At 45.3% G+C, this 14,840-nt stretch overlaps 1 protein-coding gene across 2 annotated transcripts; it reads right to left on the bottom strand.

Moving 5' to 3' along the window:
• Positions 1-4,596: 4,596 nt before the first annotated feature.
• On the bottom strand, positions 4,597-13,493 carry LOC133417792 (gastrula zinc finger protein XlCGF57.1-like). Of its 2 annotated transcripts, XM_061705904.1 has the most exons (3): positions 13,103-13,493; positions 7,622-8,023; positions 4,597-4,639 (listed from the first exon to the last, which is right to left on the bottom strand). In XM_061705904.1, the coding sequence occupies exons 1-3, from the start codon at positions 13,212-13,214 to the stop codon at positions 4,632-4,634; spliced, it is 522 nt and encodes a 173-aa protein (XP_061561888.1). In that variant the 5' UTR covers positions 13,215-13,493; the 3' UTR covers positions 4,597-4,631. The 2 variants fall into 2 exon arrangements, with proteins under 2 accessions (XP_061561888.1, XP_061561887.1); XM_061705903.1 differs by lacking the exon at positions 4,597-4,639 and having other exon boundaries at positions 5,569-8,023.
• Between the last annotated feature and the right edge of the window lie 1,347 nt (positions 13,494-14,840).

The following is a 14,840-nucleotide window of genomic DNA, read 5'->3' as shown; positions in this document are numbered from 1 at the left end:
AGAGTTGCTGGCTTAAATGAACTGACTATTTGGCAGCTGTCATCTTACCCTCTATGCGGATTAGTCACCCAGTTCCTGCAATAGCAAAGCAGCCCCACAGCATGATGCTGCCACCACCACGCTTTACAGTAGGGATGGTGTTAGCCAGGTGAGTTCCTCTCTGGGTACTCTGTCATAGGCTTTCTCTAGATCTACAAAGACACAATGTCGCTCCTTCTGACCTTCTCTGTACTTTTCCATCAACATCCTCAAGGCAAATAATGCATCTGTGGTACTCTTTCTAGGCATGAGACCATACTGTTGCTCGCAAATACTCACTCCTGTCCTGAGTCTAGCCTCCACTACTCTTTCCCATAACTTCATTACGTGGCTCATCAACTTTATTCCTCTATAGTTCCCACAGCTCTGCACATCACCCTTGTTCTTAAAAATGGGCACCAGCACACATTTCCTCCATTCCTCAGGCATCTTCTCACGCGCTAGAATTCTATTGAACAAGCTGGTCAAAAACTCCACAGCCACCTCTCCTAGATGCTTCCATACGCCACAGGAATGTCATCAGGACCAACTGCCTTTACATTTGTCATCCTCTTTAATGCCTTTCTAACTTCCCCCTTGCTAATCATTGCCACTTCCTGGTCCACCACACTTGCCTCTTCTACTCTCCCGTCTCTCTCATTTTCCTCATTCCTCAACTCCTCGAAGTATTCTTTCCATCTAGCTAGCACACTGCTGGCAACCAGTCAACATATTTCCATCTCTATCCTTAATCACCCTAACCTGCTGCACATCCTTCCCATCGCTATCCCTCTGTCTGGCCAGCCTGTATAGATCCTTTTCTCCTTCTTTAGTGTCCAACCTGGCATACATGTCATCGTATGCCTCTTGTTTAGCCTTTGCCACCGCTACCTTTTCCCTGTGTCGCATCTCAATGTATTCCCTCCAAGTTCCTTTCCTGGATGCCGTACTTACCCATCACTTCTTCATCACCCCTGTTTCCTTCACCAACATGTCCATTACAATCTGCACCAATCACGACTGTCTCTTTGTCTGGGATGCTCAGAACTACTTCTTCTAGCTCATTCCAGAATTTCTCTTTCACCTTTAGGTCACATCCGACCTGTGGGGCATAGCCACTCATCACATTACACATAACACCCTCAATTTCAAATTTCAGCCTCATCACTCGATCTGATACTCTTTTCACCTCCAAGACATTCTGGGTTGAACTCGCTGTACGTTAGTTAAACACCAAAGTGGTAGCTGTTATTACTGTGAACAGGAGGAAACAATAGAACATGTCATGATGCATTGTAAGAGATATGAGACTGAAAAAAAGACCTCGGGAGAGAAACTTTGTGTTGAAACACGATAGACATTCTACAAAAGAATTAAGACAAAAGGTGTTGCAGGATAAAATTTAATGGCTTGCAAAATTTTATGGCTGCAACACGTTGCAAAGAATCTGGGACAGGGTCATGTTTATACCGCTGTGTTACATCACCTTTTCTTTGAACAACATTCAATAAACGTTTGGGAACTGAGGACACTCATTGTTCAAGCTTCGTCGGTGGAATTCTTTCCCATTCTTGCTTGATATACAGCTTCAGCTGTTCAACAGTCCGGGGTCTCCGTTGTCGTATTTTTTTACGCTTCATAATGCGCCGCACATTTTCAATGGGAGACAGGTCTGGACTGATGATGAAATCCCTAAATTCTTTGCAATTGTACGTTGAGGACCATTGTCCTTAAACTGTTGGACTATTTTCTCCCGCACTTGTTGACAAAGAGGTGAACCTCGCCCCATCTTTGCTTGTGAATGACGGAGCAATTCAGGGAAGCTCCTTTTCTCGCCAATCAATTTCTACCCACCTGTTCCCAATGAGCCTGTTCACCTGTGGGATGTTCCAAACACGTGTTGGATGAGCGTTCCTCAACTTTTTTGCCACCTCTCCCATCTTTTTTGGAACGTGTTGCAGCCATAACATTCTAAGTTAATGATTATTTGCTAAAAACAATCAAGTTTATCAGTTTGAACTTGAAATGTCTTGTCTTTGTAGTGTATTCAATTCAATATAGGTTGAACATGATTTGCAAATCATTGTATTCTGTTTTGATTTATGTTTAACACAACATCCTAACTTCATTGGAATTGGGGTTGTAAAACCACGATCAGATTGGCTTAATCCTGGTTCGGCTCCTTGTTGGAAAGCAATCGAAGGTGAGTTGATATCCCCACACAGGTTAGACTAAAATTAGCCAATTGACATGTTGGTCCTATAGTGAGTTTCCTGTTATCAATATGGCATCTCGTTGAATAACAATCCAAAAGTTCTTGTAAATGGCATTCAAATAGTCCTCTTGTAAACAACTGTCAACTATTCGGCAGGATTTGAGTTCCTGGCGGCGTAGTGCGTTACTGATGGTAGCCTTTGTTACTTTGGCCCCAGCTCTCTGCAGGTCATTCACTCGGTCCCCCCGTGTGGTTCTGGGATTTTTGCTCACCGTTCTTGTGATCATTTTGACCCCACGGGGTGAGATCTTGCGTGACGCCCCAGATCGAGGGAGATTATCAGTGGTCTTTGTCTGTCTTCCATTTTCTAATAATTGCTCTCACAGTTGATTTCTTCACACCAAGCTGCTTAGCTATCGGCAGATTCAGTCTTTGCAGCCTGGTGAATGTCTACAAAACAAAATTGTAGACCTTCACAAAAGCAAATTGAGTTCCATTTACTGTTTGAAGATCCAATGTGCCACGAGGCATCATCCACCTATTGTATATTATAGTCACAAAATGGAGTGTAGTCAAGGCTAGTGTTGCACCAAGTAACGATACCAGTACCGAACCGACGTATTTTGACGTCAAAAATAGCGAGGTACCAATTTTGTATAGTACCGCTATTTCTTTTTTTTTCTTTTTAAAACCTCCCAAAAAACACCGGCGACAGGACAGTGCTCCAGTTGTGTCTTCAAGGCCATCACACAAAAAGCTTACGGTCAGCCAGTGACAGCCCGTCTGCCAGGGATCTGTAACTCCATTTTGACGCCATTTTGAGTCACGAGCAAAGTCACGCGTTACTTTTCCCGGGAAAGTAAATACACGACAGTTACTTCTTCAAACCGGCAAGTTATTTCTGAGTCGGAACTGATTTGTGGCTGGTGACTCGAACAAAACGCAGTCCAGCTTTTCGATGGCATTTAGCCGTTCACGCAGACCACCCGTTTTGCAACGAACAGGACAAAGCCAGTCAACAATCACAATGACCACAATCGCCATCTCCGGTTATAAGTGTGAACATGAAATATCTTTAAATGATATTATATATATATATATATATATATATATATATATTATAATTAAACATAGATTGAACATGATTTGCAAATCATTGTATTCTGTTTTGATTCATGTTTAACACAACATCCCAACATCATTGAAATTGGGGTTGTAGCTAAAGTTACTTTTTTTCTAACTTAGTTACTTTTGAAATCAAGTCATCAGTAAACTAACTCAGTTACTTTCAAGCTCAAGTCATCAGTAAAGTAACTAAATTCTTTTTTCAAGGCAACAGTCCTGTTCCATCTTGTCCTGTCCTTCCCTCACAGGGCGTAGCACCACAGCCCCATGCAACACTCATATTTAACGTTTCATTGTTGTAGCTAATTTAACGATTAACTTCTCTCATGCTGTTTACAATTCGTGCTTTGTCTGTTGTCTTCGTTTCGACTGATCCGATTCTCAATAAAACACAATTATAATACCACAGCGGAAGCTTAAAGACTCCGTCCGCTGTGACACAGTAAAAACTGTTCCGGCATAAAAGGGATACAGATTTTCCATTCTGCTTGACCTAACAGCTGAACAGGACAAAAAAAGAACAACATAAAAAAAGAAAAACTGCAACAGCATCCACTGATACACTTGTGGGTGCAAATGTGTTGTTTACATTGGAAGAAAGAAATACAATGCAGTCCAATACTATAATACTGCATACTAAAAGCTTATATCACGTATACGTAAGTATATATCAACAATAGAAAGCCCTCGTTCCTTTAGTTTCTTGTTCATTTTTAATGCCTAGTACAGCGAAAGGGATGGACAAATATGATAAGGAAAATAGCTCATGAGCGTTGAACACATTCACTGCCATTGACGGCTTTAGAAGTCAAATATGTTGACTTGTTAACTCGGAAGGCTGGCAGTGATTAAGAGCTGATATCAAGCCTTTTTCCATGGTTTCCTTCATAAATCAAATTGGTCGCATATGCGACCTTTTTTTCCAACTCGTGCGATTCTCAATTTTATCTTGTCGCATTTGCATGTTTTAATGGTTGAAATTCGCCTTTTTTTCCCACTGCAATCTCCGCCTCCTGCGGGGGACAGAGAGATCGGTGACTCCGTGTCATTCGGGGTTTTCCCACCGCAGGAACCTTTGCAGGAACTTTCCTAGCTACCCTGGTAGCTTGAGTTCCCCCTTTGTCTACCAGGTTACGGAAGGTTCCCCCTGGTTTATTTGGTTCCTCCTGGTGGGTAGGCTGTTCCTAGAGCTACCGGGAACTTTTTGAGCGGGCAGGCTGTGCTGACAAACGTTGATTGGTTGACAGGCCTCTGCGGGCGTTTACTTTTCCATTCACGGAGCTGCAATGGGATATAGTCACAAGTTACATATTGCAATGTCCATAAAAGGCGTGTTCTCTGAAGCTGGGGAACTTTCATTCAAAAATCGCCAGTCGCAGGGCACATAGAAACAAACAACCAATTTCGAGTCTTCAATCAACCCAGCACGCATGTTTTTAGGGATGTGGGAGGAAACCGGAGTAAATTGTTCTCAAATTTGCAGTGGAACTGTGAGGCTTCGGGCTCGTCCTGATCATTTTCTAGCTAATAATTGCACTATTTAGGTATGTCATCTCCATAAGTTAGGCTAAATATATTCTAATAAATTTGAATATATATATATATATATATATATATATATTCTAATTTATTGAGATGTACAGTACTGGTGTAAAATAACTCTCCCTGCCTCAAAGACTGTCTACGGGCAGGTCGGCATTGCCGATGAAAATCAGTTCTCAATTGCCTCACCTGGATAAATAAAAGGCTATGTTTTAAAGGTATCCAAAAATATTTCAAACTTCGATTAAGATAGGAAATAAGATCTTCACTTGAAAGCTTGAAATATCAGCAATCAGCAACTATCCCAGCACATATGCACGTCCCAGGCACGCCGTTATGTCTGGCCGCAACGTACCTTCAGTATATTACGCTCATATACGAACTTTAACAACATTTTGGACGCGTCTCTTGCTTTCTCCTCCTCTCTATTATGTACTTCTTTTTTCACAATTAAATGTTGCCCCTCATCCGTTTTATATTCTTTTCATCTGCAATGAATGAATAATATACATGCCGTAATGATGAGCTGGGAGGAGACATCTAGTATGTCTAATACTGCCCCCAGGTGGCCATGGCAGTCACACCAGAAAGAGCAGCACAATGGCCATTCAACAGATGCAGTGACAAAAACGGTTTGATTCTTTTGAATTATATTTAATTATGTCCTTAATATACAATTTATGAAGTACAATATTCTGGAGTGCTATTTTTGCTTTTTTTCTTTTTTTTTTTTTTTTTTACTAATTAATATACATACACATTGCAACAATGTTTTTATTCTTGCAATAAACCTCATGTTAGGTAAACTAGAACCCACCGGGCAGGTTTGTTATGACGCTGCCACCTGCTTAGACCCGGTCTGGTCCGGAGTCAGACACTGAGAATTCCTCTAACTTCATCGAACACTTGAAGTCAACACCAACTTCTAGGCTGGAAGCAGAAATACACAGGCCGACATTTAACACTTCCCTCGCGAACAAACCCCTTGCCCGCCAATCGGCTGCAATTACTGAACTGTAAGACAATAGCTAAGACAGTTAATGTAACGGCAAAATACACACAGACAATAACAGACGATAGCTAGAGCGTGAACTATGATGCAGCGTCCTCGTCTTCCAGCTTGCCTCGTCCATGCAGCCGGTCGCTCCGCCGACGCACCGTCCAGTCTTTACAAACCTCCTATTAGTTTGCCCGTCCCCTGCAGCTTGCTAGGCTACGTCGCGTTTTGGTGCCTGCTCGCGAGCCGGATCCTATTCAAAGTATGCGAACATAACTCAAGTAATCCTCGAATGAACGTCCTCCCCCGAGCACCGGTGACAACCACCACACGTTTCCCCCCCATTGCTCATGACAATCATGAAAGAGCGGATTTGTCTTGTTGTCTGATTCAGGCAATAATCCGATCCTTATGAGAGAATATTTGCCCACAAACTGAACAGAGGTTTCTCCCTAGTGTGTTGAATTGTGTGTCCCCTCTAAGTGAATCTTTTAAGCCTGTCACTATCAAATCTATTAAAAATGGATTATCCATACAGATATTTCCTTGAGTCCTCGAGGAATCGCCATTTTATTCTCACATATGGGAGATGAACTTCTATCCTTACGTTGCATATGTTGGTACTGTGTGTATGGTTTCAACTTGAGACAACAAAAATAGCCTAGCTCTGTCGTTTCAGTTTTTTACTGGTCCAACAGTGCGTCCATCTCAACAAAAGACCGTGTGGTAAACATGGACAGTGGCCAAATAGTTCCGGGCCAAGCAAATATGCTGTTAAACTTTGTATTGCCTTGAGGCAGAAGTTTTTGTGGTCGACTTGGCCAATTTCATTCAATTTCACAGCCCTAGAATCTTTCATGACAAACAGAGCTGACAAATTATTTCGCTCCAGTGTCGGTTCTTGTGTGATGTTAAGTTTTCACTTGACAAAACACAAGAACCCACATTTGCCTGCTCAGTTTGTGGTTAAAGAGTCTCTGATAAGTTAAGAGACTCTTTGATCACAAACTGAGCAGGAAATAGTTTCTCTCCAGTATGGGTTCTTGTGTGACGCTTTAAGCTTCCCTTCTCAGAGAATCTTTGACCACAAACTGAGCAGACAAATGGTTTCTCTCCAGTGTGGGTTCTTGTGTGCGTTTTTAAGCTTCCCTTTACGGAGAATTTTTGATCACAAACTGAGCAGGAAAACGGTTTCTCTCCAGTGTGGGTTCGCGTGTGACGTTTTAAGGTTCCCTTCTGAGAGAATCTTTGACCACAAACTGAGCAGGCAAATGGTTTCTCTCCTGTGTGTGTTCTTGTGTGTGTTTTTAAGCTTCCCTTATCAGAGAATCTTTGCTCACAAACCGAGCAGGTAAAGGGTTTCTCTCCGGTGTGTGTTCTTGTGTGACGTTTTAAGATTCTATTCCTAGAAAATCGTTGACCACAAACTGAGCAGACAAATGGTTTCTCTCCAGTGTGGGTTCTTGTGTGCGTTTTTAAGCTTCCCTTCTCAGAGAATCTTTGACCGCACACTGAGCAGGCGAATGGTTTCTCTCCCGTGTGGGTTCTTGTGTGTATTTTTAAGTTTCCCTTAAGAGAGAATCTTTGATCGCAAACAGAGCAGGCATAAGGTTTCTCTCCCGTGTGTGTTCTCATGTGTCGTTTCAAACTGCTCTTATAAGGAAAAGTCTTCCCACACTGAGCGCATTTCCATCGTTTGTTGTCAGTGTGACATGTCATATCACCTTCAGACTCTTCCTCATCAGTGTGAGGAAAGTGTGACGTCATGTCGTCACTGTCTGATAGTGGCGCTAAGAGGCCGTCTGCCTGTGATCCTCCACAGTGGTCTTCATCCCCTTCTCTTGTCATGTGTTGACTTGAGCTGCTGCATGGAGGCGCCGCACCTCTGCATTCGTCACTTTGACCTTCATCTTCACTCTTTAAAGGAACACCAGTCAATGGAACCTTGATGATTTCCTCGTGCTCTTCTTCTTTAATGTGCAGGAACCCTCTCTCTTCCTCTTTGATGTGATGAACTTCTTCACCCTCCTCCTCCTCTTTAATGTGGTAAACCTCTTCGTCCGCCACTTCCTCTTTAATGTGAGGGGACTCAGCCTGCTGCTCTGGATGAAGGTTTTCACTGACGTCTGGAAGACACAAGAAGACACACATGGGTCGAATCTCATTTATTTCCACTATTTGCAACCTACTTGATCCCAGATCCTGTTTACATGCTAGAGCCTCCCACCAGAGAGCCCATCGAGGAGATGACGAGCAGAGGACTGGTTAGCTCGCTGATCCGTTAGATTACGGGCTAGCGAACGTAATAAAAAGTTAACACGAGGTGGCACAATAACTGAGGTGTGAGAAAATCATTGTGTTTGTAAATATTTCTCTGATCACTCTAAATAAATATGTTGGCCTTTATAGTTCGATGTATCTCTTTTTTTTTTACCGGCTTGCCAAATTTCAAAAGTGCTTCCAGCATTAAGCCGAGGTATCTGACCTCTGAAACTTGCGCTGTGTTCATTATTTATTGTTTAATCCAGTTTGATCCCGGTGTGACTTTTTTCTTCTTCTTCTTTTTGAGGAAAACCAGTGTTTTGTTTACATTTAGCGTCAAGCATGCGTTTTCAAGCGACTGTGCTATTTCCTCCGGATATAATAGCTGTTGTGTGACCGCCGTAGCGGTTTTACCATGGGCATACAGACATGTATCCTCCGCATACATTTGGACACCCACCCCTTTGCATGATTCTGAAAGATCATTTATGTACAGGCTAAAAAGTAATGGCCCTAAAATCTGTACATTTTTTAACAGATGATTTCCCTTTTTTTTTTTTTTTTTTTTAATAACGCTCTGTTCATAATTCATAAGGCATGGTGTAAACCGAGAAAGTTTTTCAGGAAAGTTGAATAAAAAGTATGCACCAAAGAATATTAAGATTTACAGTGTCAAATGGCTTTTAAAGATCTAAAAAGACAGCCCCCCCACCACACTTCGCTTGTCTATGTTGGGTTAGATTTTTTTTTTCTCCCCAACAACAATTTGCGCACTCCGTGGAAAATGTTGGTCTTAACCCAAACTGTAAAGGGTGCAAATCATTAAATTCTTGGTGGTTCAGTAGTTGCATTGGCATGATCTTTTACAAAGTGTTTGAGAAAACAGGAAGAATATTCATGGGCCGATAATTGTTCACCTGTCCGCTAGCCTAGCTTTAAAAATCGGAATTACTTTTCCACATTTCAAGGAACTTTCTAGCAGTCGGGGAGGTGTTGATAAGGTGAGTAAGTGGGTCAGCCAATATGTTACAGTACATTTATATCCAAGTTATAAAGGTCTTTAGAATATAGTTTTAAATTTGGTTCCGGTCAGAACCCAAGCTGCAGCTGTTTAATGCTCTTTTGGGGGAGTCCAGTCAGAAGACCATTACAATAGTCAAGTCTACTTGAGATAAAAGCATGGAAGAGCTTCTCCTGGTCTGTTTGACACATGCAAGCCTTCACTCTGGATATGTTCTTCAGATGGTAGAAGGCAGTTTTATTAGTTGATTTGATATGACTGTTGAAGGTCAGGTCGGAATCTATCAGACCACCAAGGTTTCAGACTTGGTCTTCGGTTTTTAAAGAGACTGACTCCAGGTATTTATTAACAGCAATCCTCTTAATTGCCAAAAACAATTCTCAGTTTTGTTGTGGTTTAATTGGAGAACATTTTGGCTCATCCAGATAGTCATCTGTTTTAGTCATCTGTGACGCTACACCTCAACTGAACTGTAGTCATCTGGAGACACTGCTACGAATAACTGTGTGTCATCTGCATAGCTACGATAGTCAAAATTAAAGTTCTGAAGAATTTGAGGTTTAACGCGGAGACGCTCGCGAAGACGGAAGTAGGCGGGGGCGTATGCGACACAACCAAGCTGACATCACATCACCGATGCGTGGACGCAGAAGTGAAGCATTCGATGGAGGAGCGGGAAGACAGCAGTCGCAAAATGCGATGCCCAATTCAGAAGTGAGAAAAGCAAAAAAAAAAATGGCAAACGTGTGGTAGCATTTCATAGTAAAACGCAAGGCGAGCACTCGTTCACTATATCACAGACCTTTCTCTCCGCCGAGCATGACGCCGCGTCGTGGTACCCCAGAGACGAAGGTGAAGTTAACATAGCGCAAATCAGTGAGCTAAACGTTAGTCTACTTTACTAACATAACGTTAGCGCTGCGGGCTTTTAATTATGAGTACCGTCGAATGCGTGGCTTTTTTTTGCTTTTTTTTTTAACCGTGACAAGGACAGTATAACGCAACCATAACGGTAGATACAGTGTGCTTTTTGCTCAGTCTAGTCACTGTGTGACATGTGGCCAATCTGATGATCTGCATGTGGCAAGATTTTGAGTCCAGTAGGTGAAAAACGTGGCAAATGTGGCCAGAGAGAAATAAGAATAAAAAGGCTCATCATCGTGTCCCCGAACAGAGGAGGTGAAGGGAGATGAAGGAACTATTTTTCCACCTGTGTGGAGTTTGCATGTTCTCCCCTTGCCTGCGAGGGTTTTCTCCGGGTACTCCGGTTTCCTCCCACATCAGAAAAACATGCATGGGAGGTTCATTGAAGACTGTAAACTTCCCTGAGGTGTGAATGTGAATACGAATAGTTGTTTGTAACTTTATATGTGCCCTGCGATTGGCTGGCGACCAGTTCAGGGTCTACTCCGCCTCTCGCCCAGAGTTAGCGGGGATAGGCTCCAGCACGCCCGCGACCCTGGTGAGGAGAAGCGCTACAGAAAATGAATGGATAAATGAACACTTCCAAAACTTGATGACAGAGCTTCTCACCCACCCTCTCTCTAAGGGAGAGCCCGGACACCCTGCGGAGGAAACTCATTTCGGCCGCTTGTATCCGGCCGGGAGTGTAGAGCTGGTCCACTGTTCCACGGCCAGGACGAAAACCATACTGCTCCTCCTGAATCTGAGATTCAACTTCCCGCCGGACCCTCCTCTCCAGCACCTCTGAACAGACCTTACCAGGGAGGCTGAGGAGTGTGATCCCCCTGTAGTTGGAACACACCCTCCGGTCCCCCTTCTTAAAAAGGGGGACCACCACCCCAGTCTGCCAATCCAGAGGCACTGTCCCCGATGTCCACGCGATGTTGCAGAGGCGTGTCAACCAGGACAGCCCCACAACATCCAGAGCCTTGAGGAACTCTGGGCGAATCTCACACCTGAGGCCTTGCCACCGAGGAGCTTTTTAACCACCTCGGTGACCTCAACCCCAGAGATAGGAGAGCCCGCCTCAGACAACCCAGACTCTGCTTCCTCATGGGAAGGCGTGTCGGTGTAATCGAGGAGGTCTTCAAAGTATTCTCCCCACCGGCTCACAACGTCCCGAGTCGAGGTCAGCGGCGCCCCATCCCCACTATACACAGTGTTGGTGGTGCACTGCTTTCCTCTCCTGAGACGTCGGATGGTGGACCAGAATTTCCTCGAAGCCGTCCGGAAGTCTTTCTCCATGGCCTCACCGAACTCCTCCCACGCCAGAGTTTTTGCCTCAGCGACCACCAAAGCTGCATTCCGCTTGGCCAGTCGGTACCCATCAGCTGCCTCAGGACTCCCACGGGCCAAAAAGGCCCGATAGGACTCCTTCTTCGGCTTGACGGCATCCCTCACCATTGGTGTCCACCAACGGGTTCGGGGATTGCCGCCGCGACAGGCACCGACCACCTTACGGCCACAGCTCCGGTCGGCCGCCTCAGCAATGGAGGCGCGGAACACGGTCCGCTCGGACTCGATGTCCCCCGCCTCCCCCGGAACATGAGCAAAGTTCTGTCGGAGGTGGGAGTTGAAACTCCTTCTGACAAAGGATTCCGCCAGATGTTCCCAGCAGACCCTCGCAATACGTTTGGGCCCGCCACGTCGGACCGGCATCTTCCCCCACCATCGGAGCCAACTCACCACCTTGTGGTGATCAGTTGACAGCTCCGCCCCTCTCATCACCCGAGTGTCCAAGACATGCGGCCGCAAGTCCGATGACACGACCACAAAGTCGATCATCGAACTGCGACCTAAGGTGTCCTGGTGCCAAGTGCACGTGTGGACACCTTTATGCTTGAACATGGTGTTCGTTATGGAGAATCCGTGATGAGCACAGAAGTCCAATAACAGAACACCGCTCGGGTTCTGATCGGGGGGGCCGTTCCTCCCAATCACGCCCTTCCAGGTCTCACTGTCATTGCCCACGTGAGCATTGAAGTCCCCCAGCAGAACGATGGATTCCCCAGCGGGAGCGCTCTCCAGCACCCCCTCCGAGGACTCCGACAAGGGTGGGTACTCTGAACTGCTGTTTGGTGCATCGGCACAAACAACAGTCAGGACTGGGGACGAGAGGGAGGCTACCCTCTCGTCCACCGGGGCGAACCCTAACGTACAGGCGCCGAGTCGGGGGGCAATAAGTATACCCACACCTGCTCGGCGCCTCACACCGTGGGCAACTCCAGAGTGGAAGAGAGTCCAACCCCTCTCGAGAGGACTGATACCAGAGCTCGGGCTCCTTTCCTGCCAGAGAGGTGACATTGCACGTCCCTAGAGCCAGCTGGACAAAGACAGGTTCCAAAAAAATTCCAACATTTGCTAAGAAAATGCTGAACTTGTTTGGCGCTACATACTTGTGCGAGAAGATGTTCTCAGTTATGAACAGGAACAAGAACCGCGTGAGGACAAGACTAAGTGACTCTCACCTGCGTGACATCTTGCGCATCAAAACCGCTGCTTTTGAGCCAGACCTGGCCTGTTTACTGCAGTCGAAACCAGTATCACCTTTCACATGAATGCAGGTAAAAAAATAATAATAATTTACAATCGCAATTCCAATGAGGTTTCGACGTTGTGTTAAACATAAATAAAAACAGAATACAAATGATTTGCAAATCACGTTCAACCTATATTGAATTGACTACACTACAAAGACGCGGCACGGTGGACGACCGGTTAGAGCGTCTTGCCTCACAGTTCTGGGCACCGGGGTTCAATCTGGACCGCTTGTATAAGAGTGGTAAAACGGTAGATTTTAGATCCAGTCAACGCTGCACGAGGTTTCCATTGGCCGCCCCTGTGACAAATACTTCGGACGATTCCATTCCAATACGAACACGGGAATCTTTTTTTTTTTTTTTTTTTTTTTTTAAACAATCGAACGCAGTCCGAGTTAATAAGAGTGAAGAGTCCCAACCTGCTCTGTGCAACACAACGCGAGGTTGCTTGCAAACGGCGTCCCGAAGTCGACTTTGTCGCTCGTCCTCCACTTTGGTTGCGGGAAGCTCCTCCACGTGCTTTGCAAACATGTTCACACTTCGGTCTCGAATTGGCGATGTGCTGCTCGCAAACGCGTCTCTTTGTTAGCGAGCTAAGCTGAGCTAAGCTAAGCTAAGCTAACTAGGCCGAAAAGCGTCAACGTGCACCACCAAAACGAGTTTATCCGGACACGGTGATTCAAATGATGTTTTAGTCCTTTAACGTGGCGATGAACGAACTTGCGTCGAGCTTTTACTGCGTTCACCACTAATTACGGTAGAATGAATTCGTGGAGCGCGTTCGGCGGCGCTAACAAAATTTGCACTGAAGTCGATCTGGAGCGGAAGTTGCTGGCGACGAGGGAAGCGCATGCGCGGACGCAGGAGCTCGGATTTGACAGTTTGTTGCGATCATTACAAACTTAAGTTTATGATAAAAGATGCTGACAAAACGAGATAAAGAACCTGCAGCTGGAAGAAAAACAAAGACGACGCGAGGATCGTTTGTGTTTGCGTGACGACACTCACCGATATGTCAGAATCAGAATCAGATTTAGTTTACATTTATTTTCAATATGCGTGCTGGTTTTCATGCGCTTGACTGACTCAACTTTAGCTAGCTTGCGGTTCAAATCACTCCTGAGTACGTTGAATCACTCATCGTACTAGCACGCGGATCACAAACGAAGAAGTTCCAGGAACGAATCACTCTCATTGGTCATTCGCCGACAACGCTGGCGAATCGCAAATCACATGGCAGGAGGTTTAATGAAGTCCCGCCCCCGCCTGCTCATTGGTCATTCGCCGAAGATTCACAAGTGAGTGACAGACGAACGCATCGTTTCATAAACTGATCCGGTTCAGTTCGTTCACACATAAGATTCGTTCATCTGAACGAAACAACACGAGCGACGAGGGACGAGCGAGACGGGAGGATGGACAAACGCTTCACCGAATCTTTCTGGATTTGACCCAAACGTACTGTAGATTCGAGGCAGGAGAGATAAAAGAATCATTCGTTGAATCGTCGTGTCCGGTTGCACGTCGAAGCTCCTCGACCTAGCTTATTTTAGCTTAGCTTAGCTAAAGCTTAGGCTTGCTAGCACAGAAACTCGTTTGTGATCGCCACATGGCCAAGCAGAGATCAAGTGTGAGCGTAAAGTCCAGTGACTATCGTGTGCAAATGTGTGCGAGAAGCACAGCCGAGTACGAGGAGACCCTTTGTGCAGGAAAAGACGAGAACCAGCCGCACTTTCAACAACTGGACCCTCGAGTCGGGTCACACGGGGCAGGTTGGTTGACTGCTTGCTCGCACTAGTTTCGGAAATGCTGTCCGTTTTGAGCACTATTCCTGTGTTTGTTTGCGGGCACTGTATGACGTCACATTTTAACCTTGTTCGCATTCTATAACGTGGACTACGGGGGAAGGCCGGTAAGATAAGATGGCGTCGGTGTGCGCAGCACACCATTGAGCTCTCAGCACTATTCGTGTTTGAAAGCACTTTTCTGCTCCAGGCGACGAAAGTCGGTTGGGAACAGGTCTGCTGAATTAAATCCCCGCATTATTGTCTGGCCTGAATTGTTCTGGCAGCGCTATAATGCAGAAATCTCCCCAGTAACATCACCGACGACATTGACTGCAGCTCTGGAAAGGCCGTCCACACACCGGCTCATCCC

This window comes from Phycodurus eques, chromosome 19 (assembly GCF_024500275.1).
Source record: "Phycodurus eques isolate BA_2022a chromosome 19, UOR_Pequ_1.1, whole genome shotgun sequence".
NCBI lineage: Eukaryota > Metazoa > Chordata > Actinopteri > Syngnathiformes > Syngnathidae > Phycodurus > Phycodurus eques.
This window is presented reverse-complemented; position numbering and strand designations above follow the sequence as displayed.

Bases quoted from the DNA above. Each gene is read 5' to 3' on its own strand.
- LOC133417792 (XM_061705903.1), bottom strand. From the start codon at position 13,214: ATGTTTGCAAAGCACGTGGAGGAGCTTCCCGCAACCAAAGTGGAGGAC. The intron at 8,024-13,102 runs GTTGGGACTCTT...TGTGTCTTCCAG, and splicing joins CGTTGTGTTGCACAGAGCAG to ACGTCAGTGAAAACCTTCAT.